This window comes from Cyprinus carpio, chromosome B20 (assembly GCF_018340385.1).
Source record: "Cyprinus carpio isolate SPL01 chromosome B20, ASM1834038v1, whole genome shotgun sequence".
Classification (NCBI taxonomy): domain Eukaryota; kingdom Metazoa; phylum Chordata; class Actinopteri; order Cypriniformes; family Cyprinidae; genus Cyprinus; species Cyprinus carpio.
In genome coordinates this window covers 3,073,122-3,097,117 of record NC_056616.1, presented here as the reverse complement: position 1 = coordinate 3,097,117, position 23,996 = coordinate 3,073,122, and the positions used below count along the sequence as shown (strand labels likewise).

The 23,996-nt window shown below is 38.7% G+C and overlaps 1 protein-coding gene across 1 annotated transcript in view; it reads right to left on the bottom strand.

The window, feature by feature from the left end:
* Positions 1 to 9,562: 9,562 nt before the first annotated feature.
* Positions 9,563 to 23,996, bottom strand: part of akap7 (A kinase (PRKA) anchor protein 7) — an 18,642-nt gene continuing 4,208 nt past the window's right edge. The window contains 2 exon segments of the mRNA XM_042747458.1: positions 9,563 to 10,064; positions 11,208 to 11,243. Of these exon segments, the coding sequence (XP_042603392.1) occupies positions 9,886 to 10,064; positions 11,208 to 11,243 (215 nt within the window). The 3' untranslated portion in view covers positions 9,563 to 9,885.

The window sequence follows — 23,996 nt, the reverse complement described above, 5'->3', positions numbered from 1 at the left end:
ATGAGCTGGCCCTCAGTAAGGACCAAGCAGGCATTGTTCAAAGATGGGGGAGCATTTTCAAGCCTTATTAGACCAGAAGGCATCAGTTGATCTCGCAGTACTGGAGGAATTACGTTTCAAATTAAGTTTCGTTTTATGAAGTGTATGCTGCAACGAAGGAACTGAAAATTCCCCTGGACCTTACCTGCTGAGCTCCTGAAGGAAAGTCCATCCATCAGTTCATTACCCTAGTGTGGCAGCAAGAAAATATTCCCCAACAGTGGAAGTATGCAAATATTGCCACAATTTATAAAAACAAGGGCGACTGATCCATCTGTGCAAATAGGAGAGAGATCTCACTCCTTTCAGCTGCAGGCAAAGTTCTGGCAAAGGTCATGCTCCATTGACTTGTCAATACTTATTTCTGAAAATCTATTGCTAAAATCTGGTTTCATTGGTTTCAGAGCAGTTCGAAGTACAGTGGATATGATATTTACTCACGCCAGCTGGAAGAGAAATGTTGCAAACAACACAAGAACCTGTTTATTGCTTTTGTGGATCTTTCTATGCCTTTTGATACTGTACATCGTGATCTCCTATGGAAAGTGCTTTTGCATTTTGAAAGCTCTCTTGTGACAGTTTCTTGATGGGATGACTGCCAAATTGACATTGGGTGAATTAGAATCATAACTGAATGCAATTAATCAACATCAATCACAACTCCAAGCTTCCTGGCTGCCCTGGAAGGAGTTATAGTTGATGAACCTAGCTGTATTGAGATGTTGTGATGAAGTGCTGGGTTGGCTGAGACCAAGAGCAGTTCTGTCTTAGCAAGATTGAATTGAAGGTGATGGTGCTTCATCCAGCTAGAAATGTCTGTCAGACAGATTGCAATGCGAACAGCTACCATCAGATTGTCTGGTTGGAATGAGAAGTAGAGTTGAGTGTCATCAGCATAGCAGTGATAAGAAAAACCATGTTTGTGAATGACAGATCCTAATGAGGTCATGTAGATGGAGAAGAGAAGTGGTCCAAGCACTGAGCCTTGAGGAACTCCAGTAGCAAGAAGTTGTGACTTAGAAACTTCACCCCTCCAAGACACCCTGTAGGACCTATCTGAGAGGTAAGACTTGAACCACTGGAGTGTGGTTCCTGAGATGCCAATCTTCATGAGGGTGGACAGGAGTGTCAAGAGCAGCAGACAGATCCAGCAAGATGAGTACTGAGGATTTGTAAGCTGCTCTTGCCAGTCTCAGGGCTTCAGTAACCGAGAGCAGGGCAGTCTCAGTTGAGTGGCCGCTTTTGAAAACAAAGAAGAGAAGAGAAGGTTTTAAAAAGTGGGCAAGAACAATTGTTAATTTTGTTGTGGTAGTATGTTGTTTTAGCAGTGGGGACATTTGCAGAGAAGGAAAAGAGGAGTGACTGATACAATCTAAGGTCAGTAGAGGTTTTTTGATTTGTGCAGCATCCTCTCTGCAGCCTTGAGTCTAGAGCGGTGTTCACAGAGATCATCAGACAGATTGGGGGCAGAGGGTGCTGGTCTGGATGAAAGAGGGCAAAAGTTGCTTAAGCAAGATGTTAGAGTGGAACAAAGTTAGTGACCCGTGCTGAAAACTGAGAGGGTGAAGTATAAGATAAATATCCATATTTCAAACTTAATAAACACTTTTTTCTCACTTCCGCTGACTGTGGTACGTGGAAGACGTGCAGGCGGAAGATGTAAGATGTATGCGTGGTGTGTGCACCTCTGAGAAATGCAGGAGCGAAGGAAACAAAGTTTCCTTACTTTAGCAAAGTAAAACCAGTCTCCTCTTGGCCTATATCGAAATCCTCTGACATTTTTCTTTACAAATCCTCTCATTGTGCTTCTAATTCATGACCGGCATTTTGTTTTGTTTTCTCTCCACGTTCGTCACTAATCACGCAATGTAGCCATTCTATGTCATCCGCCTGCACGTATTTCACATACGACAGTCAGCGGAAGTGAGAAAAAAGTGTTTATTACGTTTGAAATATGGATATTTATCTTTAAAAAATGCATGGATTCACTACAGGAGGCCTTTATTAATCCCCCGGAGCCGTGTGAGGGACGCTTTATTAGGGATGCGCATGCTTTATTTCACGTCTTTTGAACTGTTGACAACAAACACCTGCTTACCCCATTGACAGGCTTGGAGGGGCCAGGACAATTTTTAATGTATCTCTGATTGGATTCGTCTGAAAGAAGGAAGTCACATACACCTAGGATGGTTTGAGGGTGAGTAAAACACAGACTAATTTTTGGGTGAACTAATCCTTTAACAGTATTAAACATGAAAAACAGCGTCAGTGTTGCTTTCAGTTATAATTACAGCTTTGGTTTCATCTCTAAAACAGTTCTCTAATGTGTTCATGGTTTTACTGGTCTCTCACCTTGATGGGCTGAACTGAAGGAAATGAACCAGAGAAGATTTTCGTGTCAAAGAAGGTGGAGCAACTGAGCCTCAACCACATGTGACATCATCACCACAGACCAATGGTAATTTGAAGGTCTAAACAGAGCAAACAGAGCAACATTTTCTGGAAAGTATTCAAATGATTTCCAAACAAACTTTGTTTTGGCCTAATTTTATTTGAAATTATATCACACCAGTTCATTCTTCAGTTTCGCTTGAAGTATGCACAGAAAATGCCCATACTGTGTGCAAGAACATATGAAATACTGTCAAAGCAGTTCAAGAGTGAATCCTGCGTGAGCGAGTGAGTGTGTGTCTGGAGCAGCATGATGGAACTCTTCCAGGTCAAATGAGAAATGGGTGTTGAGACAATCAGCAGCTGTTGTGGAGCAGGTGAGTTCGTCCACAGGAGATGAGCTGAGGGACTGCAGAGAACAGAAACGATTCATTCATGATGAATCTGTGTTAATCGTTCACAGAAACATTTAGCAAACGTCAACCGAATGCAGCAATTTACATGAGAATGGCTTTATCTCATTCATGAAGAAGCCTGGCTGACCGCTCTTTGATAATGATGACAGCTCTGTTCTGCATGAGGACAGTAATCCGAGGTCAACGGACCAGACGGAGGAACTGTAACTATGAGTTAATGGGTTCAAAGTCAATATGTGCTTGTCAGATATTGGGCGACTGCTTTGTTAGACGCTAACGTCACCAGAGACATTTTTTCTGTACTGACTGTCAGACTTGCTCTATTTGTCTTTTTACATCTCTGTCTCTCATCATGAGTCAGACTAATACACATGGATGGCCTGAGCATGATATACTGTACTGTGGAGGTGCATTATGCAGCTTTATATACTGTCAGTTGCTTCACTAATGCACTCTGACAAGAAACATTGCTTTGTTCAGGACTCACACTGTGGGTCAAAGGATTTTTGGGACATTTGAGAGCTTAAGAAGATATTTAGTCAGTGTAATGTTACAGTTGACTAATATTAGCTGTTTTGAAAACTATCTCCCTGTGCTGTTTTCTCAGGGTCTCCTTTAGTATCAAAAACTTGATAATTTGATAGAATCAAATACCTTGAATACACTGAATCAGAAACCACGGCAAAAGTAAATCACGGCAGGCTGTCCTTTACAGTGACGTTTACGAAAATTAACCATGGTTTTACTACAAATAAAATAAAAACCATGGTTACCATAGTTAAACCATGGTAGCCACAAACGAGATATGTGTGAGCAAATGAGCAGCAAATTTTCATTTTTGGGGTGTGAGCTATCTCTTTAACAAACATACCAGCTTGACATTTGTGCTTTGAATTCCTCTGGTACACCTGCCCCCTGACCTCCACTGTAAGTGCATTACTGAGAGCAGGATTTGTGTTTGTGTTCATACAGTGGAAGTGATTTGCAGTAGTAGTCCATCGAGCTTGTATTGAGCAGAGCATGTGTTGTATCTGCACTGTCAGACGTCAGAGCTGATGTTTTTCTCTCTTGGACATGATGCTGTGTGATTACAAACACATGAACACAGCAGCTACTCTTCCTGCACTGCACACGCTGCCCAATGGGTCTCCTCACAGCTTCGAAGGAGCCGCAGTAATTAAATGACAGATCGATTTGATAGTTATTATGAACAAGACATCATCCTGTAAATGTAGCCTGTGTGTTTGGTAACAGAGTTATGCAGCAGTTTCCCAGCAGTCACAAACAAACTAACCCAGCAGCATTACCTGTCTGAGGAAAATATGAGCTTTAAAACATTCATGCCCAGTGAAGTTTCTCCTCATGAATAACTGCAAACAAATACAGACATCAGAGGGCATGAAGGCTTCAGGTTCAGCTCATCTGAGTGCATATTTGCAGTTATTTCTGCAGTAAAGATGAAGCTGGGGAAATACGCTTTAGAGATCTGGCATGGTAAGATAGTAAAATATTTACACCGCTGGTTGCTGCTTTGGTATTTCAGACACATTTTTGTTAATGTTACAAATGCCTTGAAAATGTGGAAGGAAGGAAAACTGTGTCTGAGATTTACAACCCTGTTTCCAACTTCACTGCAGCAAAATACTGAATTAATTACTAAAAACAAATGTTTAGATTTTTAAGTGCAGCTTTGCTGTTGTGTAGTTTTGGCCATAACAATAAAATGTAACATTCCTTAAAAGTGAAAAACATGTATTTCAATTTGATGTTTAAATTTTATTTCTTGCAGTATTTTTTATAACAATACAAACTGTACACAGACATGCCCCCAAATATGTATGTGACCTGGACCATGTGAAGCTCCACCTACTCACCTGTCAATCAATTATTCCCAGTGAAGAGCAGCTTTAAAAGAAAACAACCTGGTTTAGAAAGTACATTTGGGAAAATGATGATTGAATGCCCAACTTTTTGATGCTCTTGGCCGCTCAACACATTCAATCCCATAATGCACCGTGTGAGTGTTTAAGCTCAGCTTCCACAGGAATGATTGAAAGCGCTCGGTGGAAACGCACCGTGAGATGGATATTAATATGGGTAGTAATATATTCTCCAGAACAACCTGACATCAAACTCACATCTTCGTTCAAAGGTGGAACCGTAAATGTATCATAATTCAACTCTGAATCACACTGAAGATTAGAATCGATGAGTTTATGATGCTGACAGACAGATACTCATTAATGCATCAGTATGTGTTTATGGCAGCTGTGATTATGATTAGATATTCAGTAATTTGTACCAAAGTCTTGAAGCCTGAGCCACATCCAAACCTTTTCCTGCTGGCTGAAGTCAACATGAGCGCGCTTTGTGTTGAGTATTGCTCACAGAAAACTGACCTTTGGTTCAATTAAGAGCTCAGATCATGCACAATTTACAAATTCTCTGTTCAGTCCTGTTGTTTGGTGGCATTAAAACAGTGGCTTCATCTTTCTGACCTCTCACAGCATGTTCTGATCGTGTGCTTTGAAGTAGAAGTTTCTTTTCATCAGTATTTCAACATATTTACACTTACATTGGCCCAAGAGTTCAGCTGTTATCAATTTGTCTAGTGATCAGTTTTAGAAGAACATATATTGGTCTTGATAGAAAAGAACACAATATCAGCTATCTTTATAAAACATCCAAACACCAAGGCTGCATTTATTTGATCAAATATGCAGTAAGAACAGTAATATTGTGAAATAGGATTGCACTTTATAATTTTTCAGTGTGAATATATTGTAAAACAAGATGTGACAGCTCTCACAGGCAGTGAACAGGTGATTTAATGGTGGTTTGAATTGAAAACATGCCTCCCATGAAAAATCTTCTGGGCCAAACTGCTTCCTGTTTTCACATGGTCTGGCATCTCTGATTTCACTAGGAGGAAGAGCACAAGTTGTTTTCAAAATCCTCTTCCATTTGAGCTCTGTGTGCTGTCACTGTAAGCGTTTGTGTATTCTGGGCGTAATGAAGGACTGTTTTGGAGAGATTGTCAGCACAGATTTTAAGAAAGAAAGAAAACACATCAAGAGGTGAATCATGTGAACTGTTCAAAGAAGCCTTTAAAAGATACATTACTGCTGTTCAGATTTTACCTCTGCTCACCAATGCCTCATTATTTGATCAAAATACAGTAAAAAATTGAAATATTATTTCGATTTAAAACAGCTGTTTTCTATGTGAATCTCTGTTAAACTGTAATTTATTTCTGTGATGTGCAGCTGTATTTTCAGCATCATTACTCCAGTCTTCAGTGTCACATGATCTTCAGAAATCATTCTAATATACTGATTTGCTGCTCAAGAAACATTTCTGATTATTATCAATGTTGAAAACAGCTGTGCTGCACAATATTTTTATGGAAACTGTAATGCATGTTATTTTTCAGGATACGCAGATGAATAGAAAGTTCAAAAGAACAGCATTTATTTGAAATAGAAATATTTTGTAACATAAATAAAAGTATTAATGTCTTTAAAGAAATCAAGTATAGGTTTATATGACCCTCAGTAAATAGCAGTTGTTTTAATTTAACAGTTTTAGATTTACATAACACATTTGACACAATCTTTATATTATATACTTATTATAATGTGGCAATGACCATGAGAGAAGTGAACGTCCAATTCATCAGATTTCTTTTTTTTAAGGTTTAAAAACTTGTCCTCGGTGAATTATTTGGCATCTGAATTCCTCAGTTTTATCCATGCACTCATTCTTCTACAGACGCGCTGCTGAGAAATAATTTCCAAACAGGGCTTCAGAAACTCAATCTCACTTCTCCCTGTGACGGCTTCACCTCGAATAAACCTCCCGACCTCGTGTCGGATGTGCCGAGGCTCATGCTTTGACTTCTCTCACACTCAGCAGACGCCAGGCAATATGCTTATTTCAGAGGATGAGAGAAAAATAGTCAAACGTAAAGTCGGAGGCGTTGCAGATGTAGCTGCGAGCAGCTCTCAGAGAAACCCTGCCAACATGACTCTGAGACAACAATCTCAACCTCCGTCATTAACACAGAGCCGCGGAGAGAATGAATCACGTCCACTCGCTGTCATCTCCTCCTTTATTTTTAAGAGTAAAAAAAGTGGCAGATGGGAAACAAAATGCTAAACAATGACATCATAGTGCGTCGGCATCCATACGGCCGAACTCCAGAAAGATCAGGACAGGGAGCATAAAAGACACATTCTGGTGAAGATACACATCTGTGAATGAAACGAAGCTGAAAGGGCATGTTCTTCAGCAATGTAACAAGGTGTGATTTCTCTAAGGCCACTGTGGCAGCTTATCTGAAGCATTATAGACATCAAACGCTCAAATCTAATCAGCTCATAGACATTTTAATTCCCTCAGAAATCATACAGTAAGCTTACTTCAGGCCGGCCTTGTGTCAGTATGAACTGTGTGTGTGTGTGATGTTGTGCTGGTTTGCACGTCAGTGAAGGTCTGTGTGTGTGTGTGTTTGTGTGTGTGTGTGTGTGTGTGTGTGATTGATGCGTGTGTCCATGAGCTTCAGTGTGGACTCCCTCTGATGGCCGAGTCCAGCTCCTGTCGGGTCTTAGCTCGAATGTTTTCCTGGACACACACACACATCATCATCTTACACAATCGACGACACACACACACATCATCATCGGACACACACGTATGCAGGGTTACACACAGCAGATCAAACAGCGTGTTCAGAGTTCATAAGCGGTTCTGACGGCATTTGCTTTGGATCGGGCTTCAGGCCTGTAGTTCATGGGCAGTCAAACTGAGCAGTTCACTGGGATTGTCAGACGGGAAGATGACAAAGCAACACTGACAGACTGAAACGGCCTCCGGACACTACAGCAGCCTTCTCTGAAGGATGCGTCACAAATAAAGTCAAAGGTTTCACTTTATTTTGATGCTCCCTTTAACATATTCCATTGACTATAAGTAACATTGCATCTACATATCAATTAACTCTCACTAGAGTGATAGCAGAGTATAAGTAGACTGCTAGGGTTAGAATAAGTTGTACTTGCAAAGTTACTTACCACCATCACAATTATGGTTGGGAATCGTTAGAAATTTTCCGGTCCGGTCCGCCTAACGGTTCCGGTTCTGTTTCCGGTTCCATTAAAATTATTAAACAACTATTAAGAAAATAGTGGTAAGGAAAAATGCACAATACTCAACTACTCAGTGCTCAATACTGTTTATTACTTACTATCATCTTAATTTAAAGGTTGGCAATGTCAAAATTCAACATATATTACAGTATACAATTTTTTTGTTCTGATTCCATTTAAATGAACTATTATTATGTTTTTTTACTATTTTACCTTCAGTGAATGTAGTGTTGCTGGAAGGTAGTAAGTAATGTTGAGTAATGCTGGTCCATCAATCAGCATGTGCTTCAAAGTTGATGTTTTTTACACTATTAATAACATTTAGCTTTTCAAGCAGGAATAAGCTAGTTGGCCAAATATCCCCTTGAGGGCTAATATACTTGTTCATTTCCCTAAATTAATGAAATATAAACTGTTATACTTATAGCCATGTATACACACACTCCATAAAGCCCCTATTTTACAAATAATAATGCAGTCAGGAGATGCTGTGATGCAGTGAGTGGTTTCCACATTTTAAAACATTTAAAATTCATGAAAATAAATATTTTTTATCACTTTGTTTATCACATTTGAAATGAGCTGTACACTAAATAATCTAACCCTCATACTTACAGAACAATAGCAGTCTATTTATTCCAAGTTAAAGTCAGTATGTATATTAATGACAATATGGGACAAATATAATGTAATTTAGTGGCAGCAGGTGCTGCGTGCTGCTGGTACATGTACAGTCAGACCAAACCACGTGGACAGTTATCAAAGGTACGAGTGCACGTACAGTCGTGAGAAACATGTTCAGTAGTTAAAGACGCGGCGCGTCTGTGGAGTGCATGTCATTGGAATTAATGTGCTCAGTAATTAAAGAGACAGGGCGGTGTTTCTGTTATTTGGTTTGTGACATCCTTTACAGGAAACACTGAATCGTCAGAACACCGGCAGAAGGCTGCTCACAGCGCTTGGTCACGTGTCGGACCAGAACCGTTTTCGGAACCGAAATGTAGAAATTGCTCACGGTTCCAGTTGTTTTCAAAAAACAGAACTGGTTCTGAATAAGAACCATCACAATAAACACAAACCAAAACACAATAAAAACAATCAAACAAAAAAAATCAAATAAAAAATAGAAGTTTTTGTATACATAATAGAAGTTTTTGAGTACTGTGTATGTTTATTATGTAAACAAAAAACTTTTAATTTGTATGTGATTAATCGTGATTGATTGTTTGACAGCACTAATTATCAGAGATTAAGCAGACAGTCTACTAATACTCTAATAATGAGAGTTAGTTGCCCTGTAGGTGCGAAGTTACTTATAGTCAACCGTTGGGCTGCGATGAGAAATCGATGGAGAACTGATTCGTGGATCGATTCTGAGATTCTCTGTGGAATGGATTCTCAGCTTAGATTTTAACAGCAGATGGCTCTCTAACACCTTTGTGATTCGCTTCAACCTTTTCGAATTTTATGATTGATTATTTTAGGTTCAAGTGTGTGTAAGGATTTGGAAACAAGCGGAGCACGGCTGTTTCTAAAGCATGCAGCGCTATCTGCTGTTCAAAACATGCAGGAAAAATCTCAGAATCGATGCCGAATCATTTCTCGATTCGTGATGCATCAGTTTATTTTCCCAGCCCTAGCCAACAGAATGCTCAAAAGGGATCATCAAAATAAAGTGTTACCAATTCACACAGACAGGAGTGATGCAGGACGGGGAAGGCAGGAAAATAAAGTTCAGTCTGAGTGCTGTGTTTGTCCAGAGATCCGGCCTGATCTTGGCTTTACTCATGCTCCACAACCCTTCTCTCGGCTGCGCTCTGACGCCGCTGGCAGGTGGAGGCGTTAGCAGCTCTCCTCCGGTTGGCTCGGGGGTCGGCACAGGGCTTGTGCGCTCATTTGGTGGTGTTGAGTTTGCTGGTGGCCCCCGGCGGAGCCTCGTCTCTCGGTGCGGCGCCATTCTGCTGAGTTTCCTCCATGTACTGCTGCACAGCCCGCAACACGGCATCTTCCACCAGCTGCTTACTCAGACTCACTAGCTCCTCATCGTCTGGCGCCGGGGCCTTCTTAACACCTACACACACACACACACACACAGAGGAATCAATAAACACACACAGGTCTGATGATCACACACACATCTGCCTCAGGTTACAGGTGCAAATGAGGACCGTCACAATTACAGCTAAAGCTCTTTCTCAGCCTTCAGAGATTTTGTTCATCATAAGATTTATATCAACAGGAATAATGTAGGGATGCACAGATATTGATATTTTAGCTGATGCCAGTAATAATTCTGCCGATAACCCATAAATACATTATTGTTTAAAAGTTTGGAAAAATATGATTTTGTTTATGTTTTTGAAAGACATCTCTTCTGCTCTCCAAGCCTGCATTTATTTGATCAAAAATTCCATAAAAAACTATAAAAATGTGAAATATTATTTCAGTTTAAAATAGCTGTTTTCTGTGTGAATCTCTGTTAAACTCTAATTTATTTCTGTGATGCGCAGCTGTATTTTCAGCATCATTACTCCAGTCTTCAGTGTCACATGATCTTCAGAAATCACTCGTATATGCTGATTTACTGCTCAAGAAACATTTCTGATTATTATCAGTGTTGAAAACAGTCGTGCTGCACAATATTTTTGTGGAAACTGTGATGCATGTTATTTTTCAAGATTCACAGATGAATAGAAAGTTGAAAAGAGCAGCATTTATTTCAAAACAGAATAAAATAAATCCTAAAATTTCCTAAATAAATAAATAAATAAATTTCCTAAAATAAATAAATAAATAAATATATGTACTGTTATGTATTTGTCATAATGCTTAGTACTTTTTTTTTAATTTGACAGTAAAATAATTTACTGTAATTTTGTCAATATCATAAATATTTACCATTTTGTATGTTAGACTGGATCAATGATCTAGACTTGTACTTGCTTAAATCAGGAAGCAAAACATTCTTTCACACATGTTGTGCTTCCTACAGGCTAAAACAGACACAATAAACTGTGATAGTATCTGCTTCCAGCATATCAGCCGAATCAGGAGTTAAAATACTGATTTGCTCGGCGATATACTGTGCATCCCTCAAATAATGGATAAGATGACAGTATTGACTACTGCAAACACAGTGCGTCTAGTCCCTCAGTAGTAGGGTAGTGAGGGGTTGAAGTACACTACACAGAGACATGAAGGGAGGAACACGTACTTGTCCGCGTGGCACGCTGCCTGCTTTGCAGAAGATCTGCAAGATAAACAACATATTTAGCAACCTGAAGTGATTTCCTCACGATAATCTGAGCATCATAAACCATCAGAATCACACAGATGGGGTGATGAAGCAGGACGAGACGTCTCAATCACATCAGATCAGCTGATTAGTGCTCTCCAGATCATGTTCTGTAGATTTCTCCACAATTACCATGGCTTTAATTCGACAGCTCCACGAGCATAACAATAATGACATTGCTTGACTGAATATTGCCCTTGATAGTGTAATTGTGATTATTAAATGTCTTATTTGGCCACATCTACTCCTGGGTGATTACACACAGGCTCTGAGAGCAGCTGTAGCTCCTGACACTCATTTAAAGCCTGATTCTTCACTGTCATCACATCACTCATTGCTCAACTAGAGCAAAAACATTTAATTGTGCAGCTTTATTTGATTCCATAATTGATTTGACACTCATATGAGTACACTGTGTACTGTGAGCCTCGTTTACAACAACAACATTAACTGAGTGGTGTTAATTGAATCATCCCTCAAATCACAGGACAAAGCACAACAACAGCCTCTCCAGTGTCTCTGTGACTCTCGCCTGAAACAGATTCTGGCTACATTCTTGCTTTTTGATGTTTCAAATCTTTCAGAGTCGTATTATAACACTGGGATGCTTTAATAACACTGACCTGCTTGAACCTTTGAGACACACTTAACATACAGAGGCAACACATCAGCCCATGCATACATTTACAACATCCAATCAATCAATGCATGGTTTAAATCACTTCTTGAACATCTCACACATTCTCCTCACGATCCAGCCAGCCACCAGCTTCAGCGTGCAAGTCAGTCTGGGAAAACCTTTCCTTACAACACAGCAAAAACTCTTTCTTAATCACAGAGACAATAAATTGACCTTACTTCAGACAAACAGCCAAGCAGATCACTGCACTGAGAAGCCTTGTCCATCAAGCTTTACTCAACTATTAGATGCATACTTTTTTGTGTGGAAAATTCCTTTAACAGTGCTGAAGGGTGTCGTTATAACATGTGAGTCACGATATCCAGAGAGGCTAGTTAAAGAAGTTTTCATTCCTTCTGTTCTCAGAATCAGCCAGTAATCTTGAAAAATGCAAGTGCTGGATCAGATTTGGACTGACCTTTGTTCATTTTACACTGCTGTGATTCTGTGATGTTTTCTGCATTAAACAAAAACACTACAAATAAAGTGCAGGAGTTTTCATTAACACACTGAAGCAGGCTAAATGGACTCCGGTGTGAATCTCTGGTTTCAACATCACTGTGCTCGGATCAGTAATAAATAATGTGACTTCCTGTGTGTTAAGAGCTAAGTTTATGACATTGGGGCAGGTTTCTCACTTGAAGTTTCAACATAACCCAATAACAAATTGTAATAAATTACTGTCACTTTCAGCTAAAATACAATCCATAATCCATCACTGGAGGAAGTGTTATTATGGATTATAGACTCGTATCTGAGTTAAAAGCGTCTTAATGCTGGATTTGTTTCAGCTTCTGTCTTCTCCAGATGTTAACTGATGGACTGGAGTGCTGTGGATTATTGTGATGTTTTTATCAGCTGTTTGGACTCTCATTCTGACGGCACCCATTCACTGCAGAGCATCCATTGATGAGACACTGATGCAGTGCTACATTTCTACAAATCTGATGAAGAAACACACTCATCTTCATCTTGACCTGAGGGTGAGCACATTTTAATTTTTGGGTGAACTATTCCTTTAAATAACCACTGATCAAAGGTCAGTTGAAAGATATATTCTCTAAAAAAAACCTGAAGCAACTCCTCAAGTAAGTTTTATGTTGTTTTCTCTCTTTAATCACCGGTTCAGACACTGATTTGTGAGCATGTAGAATGGATGTCTGTTTCTCTGAAGGCATTTCCTCAGGAAGCCTGATGTCCTGTCTCTCTCGTGCGGGCCTGAGGTCAGGATCTGTGCTGGAGAGATCAGTGCTATCAGCCGTCTCACCTCTAATCAACCAGTGCTTCCCAGCGAGGAACAATGTGCATTTAGGATGGTCTGTTTGTCTTCCACACACTTAAAAAAACAGAGCACCAGCTGCTATTTTAAAAAAAAAGGTGAATCATACACAGTCGTGTCCAACATTATTTTTGGTGTGCCGCTGGGAGCTCTTATCTGTGTGCGCTGTATCTCTGGAGAACCGCACAAGGTAATCAAATCTGACCTTACACACACACACACACACACACACACACACACACACTCGTGTACTTTCTGAGCTCAAGGCTGGCGTTTCTGCTCTGATGCATCACTGTCCTTCAGTTCATCTCAACAAACAGAAGACACATGCAGCAGAAGAGAAAGTCATCAGTCTCTGTTCATCTACTGAGACGTCTTTAAGAGAGCAGCATCAAACGCTGTTCCTCAGGTGGGGAGTGTGTTTGTGTTCCTCATCTCCAGGACATCAGACAGCAGCGTGTGAATATGCAGAAGGCCATGCTGTGTGTGTGTGTGTTTGTCTGTGTCAATGTCTATTATTTATATGCATCCCACTGCTTTAACCCACACACAAACACACACACACACACACACACGCTGAGCTCTCGCTGTGACCCTGTCAGCCTCATAAACACACTGTATTTCTGAGCCCCATGAGCTCTTCCCATGCATACAGTGTGCTGCTCTCTCAAGCGTGACTGACTGCTCCTCAGCATCATGTGAGCTCTAAGTAGGGCACGAGCTTTAGTGCACACCATGTGCCGCATCTGCACTCCCCGCTCATCTAAACAATGACGGATTGCTGTGGGGCCCCGTGGCTCTGTGGAGGCCCCTCTCTGTGGTGACTGCGAGATGCATCCTAATGTCAAAATAAAAGCTTGCACCGAACAAAACACAGCAGTAGCCTTCAGTCTTAAAACAAAGGTTTTCACGGTAATTCCATAGATTTGTTTGGATAGCACTTTAGTACAGGGACCAATTCTCACTATTAAAGGGTTAGTTCACCCCAAAATGAAAATTGTGTCATTATTAACTCACTCTCATGTCGTTCCAAACCCATAAGACCTTCGTTCATCTTATCCTCCACAGACAGCTCTATGTTCCCAGGTCCAGAAACGTAGTAAATACATCAGTAAAACAGTCCATGTGACATCAGTGGCTCAACTTCAGTTTTGCGATGCTACGAGAATACTTTTTTTTTTTGCACAAAGAAAACAAAAATAACAATTTACTCAACCATTCTTCTCCCCTGGGTTACGTCTTCCTCCATTTTAGAGAGTATTACAATGCATACGCGCGCTTTCCCCTGAGCGTAAACAACACTTATTATGCAGATAACGTTCATGTGCACGCTTTCCCCCTCCGAACGTAAACAACGCTGATTACGTTTAATACGTTCTTGGGTACTCTCCAAAATGGCAGAAGACGTAACTCGGGGAAGAAGAATAGTTAAATAAATTATGTTATTATTGTTCTCTTTGCACCGAAAAATGATTCACGAAGCATCGCAAAACTGAAGTTGAGCCACTGACGTCACATGGACTGTTTTACAGATGTATTTGCTACGTTTCTGGACCTGGGAACATTACAGTTGCGTTGCTGTCTATGCAGGGCCAGAAAGCTCTCCAATTTCATCAAAAATATCTTAATTTGTGTTCCAAAGATGAACGAAGGTCTTACGGGTTTGAAGCGACATGAGGGTGAGTAATGACAGAATTTTCATTTTGGGGTGAACTAACCCTTTAAGTAGTTGCTTATTTGCATGCCTATTATAAGCATATTTGCTGTTTATTAGTACTTTATAAAGCACATATTCTGCATGACCATATTCCTAATCCTACCCAATACCTAAACTTAACAACTACCTTACTAACTATTAATAAGCAGCAAATTAGGAGTTTATTGAGGGAAAAGCACAATTAATGGTTTATTAATAGTGAGAATTGGACCTATTTTTTTTTATTTTTATATATATTTTTTTTTAATAATCTAAAAAACCTGTTCCACTATAAAGTACCTCCTGTGCAATGGACAGTTTTTAAGAATGTTAAAGGTTCTTTGTGAAGCCATCAATGCCAAATAATAAAAAAAGATATAATGATAGACAGAAAACCCCAATAGTACATCTGAATTCAAAATAATGAAAATCATTAATTTCTGTCACATCTAAATGTTTGTCGCATACAGCAAATGTGAAAGTCGATCGATTAACACTTGTTCTTGATAAGCTGTTCCATACATCACGCCTTTAAAATGATTACACGTCAAATTAAAATGACTTGGAGAATCAATTATCATAATTCACTACAGATCTGCTCAGTGATCTACAGATTATAGATCATCTATATTACAGATCAGTGTTTCTACCATTGTTTTTATTCGACACACCCCTTCCATCAGCACCACTCGTGCATCATCTACATTAGAGTTTCTCACTTGTAAACACGACTTTACTCAACCATTCGTGTGATCTGACTTAATTATGATATTTCAATTCCTCTCATATAGGAACTGTGATGTGAAATGACAAGCACACAGCATGCCCAGCATACATACTCTGCAAGAGACAACAGTGAGGCACGACTAGCGTGAAAGATGTCACCCAATTCCCCCCAAAAAAAGACTGAGAGCTGAGCTGAGCTGAGCACCTTCATTACAGACTGACAGCTGAGCTGATCTGATCATGATCCTAACACCAGTCCTACACATAAATGTCATTATCACGCATCTAAATGGTACTCCAGTGGGTTTGCTGCCGCACACATCCAGAGCACAGTCAGTCCCCCTCAGCGCAGGAAATCACGCTAATCATCCGAGCTCAAGCATCATTCAGACACCCTGATCCCTGATCCCACACACTTACTGAGCTTATCCTCCGGTCGGGAGAGAGGGAAGCAGCACAGCTGCCCCATCACGCCTGCCTTTGTCTGGCCTCTCTGTCCTCAAGCGCAGGAGCAGCGGCGCAATCCAGCCATGAGTGTGCTGTCTCTCGCTCCACTGCGATTATACAAGCGTGTGCGTGTGTGTGTGTGCATGGGCGTGTGTGCGTGTGCGTGTGTGTGTGTGTGTGTGTGTGTGTGGAGGGGCTGGTGGGAGATTGGCCGAGTGTAGCTCCACCTCTATCCTCATGCCAGCTTGAATAATTGCTCTGGAATGTGGCAGTGGTTTATTGCTCTCGCTCTCTCTCTCTCTCTCTCTCTCTCTCTCTCTCTCTCTCTCTCTCTCTCTCTCTCTCTCTCTCTCTCTCTCTCTCTCTCTCTCTGTGTGTGTGTGTGTGTGTGTGTGTGTGTGAGCTCAGTGAACTAACAGAGCTTAAAACATACATCTGGCTGCTGCTCACACACTCATAATCCAGAGCAAGAGATTTTGTGCAAATAAAAACAGCTGTGTGTGTGTGTGTGTGTGTGTGTGTGTGTGTGTGTGTGTGTGTGTGTGTGTGTGTGTGTGTGTGTGTACATAAAAACAAAAGTCACTGGAATGTCTCTATTTATTGCAGATGAGTAAACGTGTGTGTGTGTGTGTGTGTGTGTGTGTGTGTGTGTAGCTCATGTCAGGCAGATCTCCGCTCCAGATGAATCTCTGCAGCACTTTGTTGAAAATACCAGGATAGTTAATGAATTGTAAAACCTAATTATTAGTCGTTATTTTGTCTGGTAGTGTAATTAGTAATGTAACGCCTTATAGTCACTGTCAAGGGTAATATGAGGTAATTTAATTGTCAGAGCATTTGATGTCTGATTAAACTGTGATTAATGAAGCACACCCACCTACACACACACACACACACACGCACACGCACACACACACACACACACACACACACACACACACACACGTTTACTCATCTGCAGTAAATAGAGACATTCCAGTCACTTTTGTTTTTATGTACAGCTAGTTACAAATACTACACATTACCCCAAATCAACATTTTTACCTTAACAATAAATAAATAATAATAATAATAATAAATGTTCAGCATCTAACAGTAAAAAACAACAACAACAAAAAAAAAATGTTATTTCATTCCCCCGCCCCCATTATTTTCTGTTTTCTGAATTAATGGTTTAAACTACTTTTATATATATATATATATATATATATATATATATATATATATATATATATATATATATATAATAAAAAAAGCATGTTTAAGAAATTAAATTAATAAAAGTTTAACAATTATTAACAACGATTTAGTACAAATTAATTATAGTGGAAATCAAATTAAGGCATAAAACATTCATTTAATTAATCCTTGAAGATATAAATCAAATACAAATGAAACAATTATTTATTAATATATATATTCTTATACATTTATAATATTTTGCTTTAAAATAATGTTTTAATGTATTATTATAGCTGTTGTCACTTTGAGAAGCACATTCTGCTGTATAAAAGTAATATATTTCCGTCATAATTTCTTCAAGTAAAACAGAATACTTATTTGGGCAGTTTATGGTGAAAGTCTTTGAGTATCGGTGTGTGAAATGCTGAAGTGACTCTGAAGTGTTCATACAGTGAGAAGCAGATGAGCATCATGTGTTTCATTGTGTTCAGTGGAGCAAACGGAGACACACGACATGCAGACTTCAGTTTTACACTGCAGTGCTTTAACAGCATACAGCTACTTTTGAGTTTGATTTATTTATTCCAAAATTGCCAAGTTATACTGCACAGTAAATCCCATTTATATGACTGGATTCTGTGTTTCATCGCTGAAATCATAGGGACCTAGTTTTGTCAGATTTAGTTCACTTCTGGGTACAATTTTGTCCCAAAAATAAGCCTAAGTAGGTGCACACACACACACACACGGGCTGGACACAGTTTCCAGCAAATGTATCCTCTTATACTTATAATCATGTCCAGGCAGAATGGTGTTCCTTATTGTATTGAGACTTTAATGACAATCACCAGTGAGAACAATCAGAATGAAATTAGAAACCAACATCTGGACACAGGTTTTTGTGGAAAAAGTGCGTCATTGTGATGAAAACCTCAGTTTCCTCCTCGTCTCAGCTGATCATTCACAGTCATTGTACAGTAAGTCATTAGCAGACTGATTCTGACTCGAGTATCCATCTGTTTAGATGCAGAAAACACATTCTTCACCTCTAATTCACAGAATACTCACAATGTGAGACGCGTCTCTGCTGTGCTTACGCTGAGAAATGTCACACGCTGCTGACTCACGCTATGACTAATGCTACAGATCTTACGCAATGCTACATAAAGAGCCCACAGTTCAAACTTTATGAAGCCAAAGTCCACACTAAGAGGCCACTGCAGCGACACCACATCATTAAACACTCGAAAAGACTCCTCTTTATAACAGTTCAGCTCGGTATCCAGGGTTATTATAGTCTGGATAGTTCTTATTTTGTTGATATTTTAGTCGCCAATTTCAGTTCAGATTCAGAAAGTGTTTCTTTTGAATAGATACTTCTTAATTGGTTTTTACTACTTTGAAAATGAACATTCAGAACGTTCAGCACGCTGACAGTCACAGATTAAGATTACACTTTATTTTAAGGTCTAATTCTCACTATTAACTATCATGCCTATAATTACCGCACTGGCTGTTTATTAGTACTTACAAATACAGTTGCAAAGGGGTGGAAAATTTCTGGAAAGTTTCCAAAAATACCTGGAACATAAAAAAAATCATGGAATGTTTCCGAAATTAACTTGAAATTTTCCAACCCTACTTACAAAGCACATATTAATGTCATATTCTGCATGAGCATATTTTAGATCCCTTAACCCACCCATACACAGCAAAATCTCCAGTGTTAATTTAACACTCTGAGTGTGGACTCATATAAACACTGAAGCAGTGTTGAAGTTAATGAGATAATTAGGAGATTAATTGAGTGATGATTGACCATTATTGAAGACACCTGATGTTAACAAGCAGAATCACCAAAGAATACAATCACAATTTGTGTGTCACCATTATAGTGGTCAGTATTTGCTTTAGTTGGGATCTTGACCCTTAAGTATTTAACTTTAGGTTTTGTGTGGCTGTGATAACAGTTATAACAGACAGATAAACCAGAGGAAATGTGATCATTTGACAAAAATTAACATTTGGACCAATTGTCATGTAGTGACCTGAATACCTGAGTTGGGTTTTCTTTATTGATTACATAAACTAGGTGAAAAAAACTACAATAGCTTTCATTTTTGTCCTAATCAGATAGATATTTTTAAAAGTTACTTCTACATAAATAAAGTGATCTTTATTTAGACACACAGACATCAAGAATCAGCGTGAGCATCACAACAATGGTGACCATCAAAAAAGCATGTTATAACCAATAAAAACCCATCTATTTTTGCCGTTTTTATGTGAATTTTTAGTATGTAGTTTTGTTATGTTCAGAGTTGATCTGTTTATCTGAATATGCTGTTTGTCACCGTTGTTGAGACTCATACACTGATTCCTGATGTCTGTGTGTGCCTAAAACAACAAACGTTTTAAAATCAGAACAGTTTGCAAGGGACCCTTACAAAATGTATAGTAACCACAGACTCTTTCACAGTGGAATGAAAGTTGTTATATTCAATCAAGGATACATAACTCAGAGAAAAGTCTCTGAATGAATTCAGTGATTCAGGTCGAATAATGATTACATTAAAACATAATCATCACCACCTGATGACTTTTACTCTCGGCTTATCTGTCTATAATAACTCAGTTATATCAGCCAAACAAAATTTAATGTTAAAAAGTCAAGGGTCAAGATCCCAACTAAAGCAAACACTGACCACTATAATGGTGACACACCATTATTCTTTGGTGATTCTGCTTGTTAACATCAGGTGTCTTCAATAATGGTCAATCATCACTCAATTAATCACCTAATTATCTCATTAACTTCAACACTGCTTCAGTGTTACTTTTAACACTACTTCGGTGTTTATATGAGTCCACACTCAGAGTGTTAAATTAACACTGCGGATTTTGCTGTGCACCTAAAATTAACAAGTACCTTCCTAACTAGTTAATAGTGAGAATTGGTCCCGAGGGTTAGTTAGGGTTAGGGTTAGGGTTAGTGTGTGAGCCAGATTAATTTAATAAAACCACAGAATAGACTGTATGCTAATGGTTTCCATTTAGTTTTAAACTGACTACCTAGTAATTTGTAACCTAGTAACAATCCTCCAGTGGTGAGATATAATCTCTGAATTCTGAGAACACAGTCAGAATTATAGATATAAACTAAAAATAACCTTTTATTCCATGGCTTCCACAGACTGCTACTGTAAAATGCTCATTTTCTGCCACAAGACAGGCTCTGCCCTTAAAAACACAAATTGGTCTATAAGCACATCTCAGATGGGTGTGTTAATGTGGATCTGAGCATCTAGCAAACTCCTTTGAAATTATGACCTCACTTTTACCACATTTTTAGAAACAGAAACTGGCGTATGCTGTTCAGCTCATACAGCTTACTGTATCATTTCATAACAGCGTCACTCAACAGCATCAGTCAATACTTTTGGAGCATTTTAACCTCATGAAGGACAAACTGGTGCAATTCCCAGATTGTCACTAAACCTCATCGGTCAAACTCTGAACAATACAGTAACATCTTCACTAATGCCCAGATGAAGCAGACCCCAGAGTCGTCTGAGGGGCGTTACTTTTGACTGCAAGTGCCCTAGGAAGTGGACTGAACAGATCTGAGAGGAGCGCAAATGTTCAGTGTGAATAGGGAATAAGGGAACATCGAGGAAAATTTACCCATCAGTCACTGCTCGTCCCTCCAGCACTGAAGATATTTGACTGTGTAAATGATTTGAGGCTCGGGTGTTTTTATTGAGTTTTATTAGCCCCAGGTGTGGTTTGAACGAGGCCGTTTGCTCGTATAAAGTGTGTGAGATGGGACAGTTACAGTACAACAATCATGATGATGTTTAAACAAGATAAAGCACATATCTGTTACACTGTGAAGACACAAGAGCTTAAACACAGCTAAAGCACAGCACTTACAACGAGCTGCTGAAGTGGGTCGAAGCCTTGGTCCTTTATACTTAATTAACAAAATAAATAAATAAATAAAACCATGTACCAGAAACAAAATAAATGCTAACTGAAATAAAATATAAAAAGCTTCTTTAGTTTTAACAGCTAGTTGCCACAGCAACAGTTCCCACAACAGTTTAACTTGATACTAAAATAACTAAAAATGAAATAAAAATAAATAAAAAATAAATAGACATGCATAACAATACTAATACTACTAAAAAGGACACAAACACAACCAAATTAAATGAAAACAGAAAAAAAAATATATGAAAATAAAAACTTGAACAGTATCTTGAGATACTAGATAACACTAGTCTGAGCAGGCATCGTTTATCCCAGATTTTCTACGTCTTTGTGCCTTTACATTGAACTTTGATCAGGCACAGAGCAGCCTTAACTCAGCTGTGTAAAGACATCTCTATAATCTAACCAAACTACGTTTATTTTCATATTAAGCAACGCAACAGATATTTAGACATTCAGTTTAGCGCTTTCAAACCTGACTATTTATATTACATGTTCATGAATGCACTTGGATGCGCTATATACACATGCATATTAACTGACAGTATGGTCATTTAAACTTAATCTATATCATACGACGATTTTCTGATATCAGCATTATAACAAACGTAATAATCATTTTATACAAGTTTAATAAAGTTAGCATTAATTGACTTACATTTTAGACACTATATTGCCTGTTGTTGCTCAATTTTGCCAAAGAAAATAGTTCCAAACAAAGATGTCGGCACTGTTTTGCATCTCTGAGCAACAGGCGGTGTTTGCTTATTAAATGAATCAGCTTTTTGATTCAGTGACTCACTCATTAACAGAGTCAAATGCTTTGTTCCTGAATGAATCAGCCGTTTGAATGAATCAGCTGAATCTCAATGACTCACTTGCTGCCAACTACTGGCGGTTTTAATTTCACATTTCAACTATATTTTTATGTTTCGAAAAATTTCAAATATCAGTATTCAACGTTTAATGTTTAAAACAAAGCATTATTAATGCATGTGTAACTGCAGGTTAAACGCATGTCCCCTCTGAGCTACACCTTAAACTGTGTAAATACATCTAAATATCACTTGAGTTATTTAGTAGCACACCATCAATCATCCCCCGGATCATATGTGAACGATTGGTGAACATTTCTTCACAAGTGTTCTGTGAAATGCAGAGATCTTCCCGTCTCTCTGAATACACAAACAAACACGTCCATCTCTCAGCTCTCCACATCAGCACATTAACAGACACGCTGACCGATACTGACCACAGGACAAACACAGCTTTTACAGAGAAACCATCAACCTACAGGTCTGAGCAAACACACCAAATCTGTCAAACCAGAGGTCAATGTCTGCCTTCCACTGAAAACGTGTGAACGCTCATGAGCAAATAATGATGCGAGTGACACATGACAATATAATAACATGTGAACCAAAGGAAGCCACCATTCATATGACTTTGATGGCAAAGCCAAAAAGAAAAGCTGAGATTTATATCAGAAAAGATTTTAGCAGGTAATTAGTAGTAAATATTCAGTCTCCTCCACTAATCAGTTCACAAAACATGAGAAATAAATAATCATACACGCATTAATAAGAGGTAAAACACAACCAAGTGTTTACATGCTTTATTAGTTCCAGTATTGATCAGATTATTTCAGGTCTGCAGAACTCCATTCAGTTCAACTGATGTGTTTACATGAAAGCTTTTCAGCCAGAATGAATCATCTATCCATTATAGATTGATTATTTTTAAATGCATTTAAAAGTAGCTATTTTTGTACACACAGCAAATCTGCTACAGAAAACATCAGTTTGAGCTCAGTGGAAATGAATGAACCCACCTAAACAAAAGCATGAGGAGCAAAATCACCAATGTGTCTTTGAGAGACGGACACTGACTGACCTCCGTGACCACTAACCATGCCAAACAAAGTCATTCTTTCAGATGTCAGTGGTGCTGATAGCAAATGATCACAGCTTCACTGCAGTGATTATGACATTTGGCACAAACTCGTATCAAAATGATGCAAGAGACAAAGACTGACTGTACAGAATAGTGTAGAAAACTAGCACAGAGGGTTTGAGATGAGTAACAGAGAGTCAACACTGACCTCTAGTGTCATCATGTGTGACATCACACAAACCCTTCCAAACAGGATCAACTGAAGGGAACAATATAAGCCCAAATGTGTCCCTGCAGCACAGAAGCAGTCATAAGTAGCACAGATATATTTGTAGCAATAGACAACAATACACTGTATGGGTCAAAATGATCAACTTTTCTTTTATGCCAAAAATCATTAGGATATTAAGTAAAGATCATGTTCCATGAAGATATTTTGTAAATCTCCTACCGTAAATATATCAAAACTTAATTTTTGATTAGTATTATGCATTGCTAAGAACTTCATTTGAACAACTTTAAAGATGATTTTCTCAATATTTAGATTTTTTTGCTCCCTCAGATTCCAGATTCTCAAATAGTTGTATCTCAGACAAATATTGTCCTCCTAACAAACCATACATCAATGGAGAGATCATTTATTCAGCTTTCAGATGATGTATACATCTCAATTTTTAAAATTGGGTAGGTTAAGAGGGAGTGTGTAACATGACATATAATTCATTTGCCCCAAAGTTATTCATATTTTTGTACATTTTTATGTAAAATGAGAACACTGTAAGTAAAATTTACTTTAAAGAACATCTGTATTTT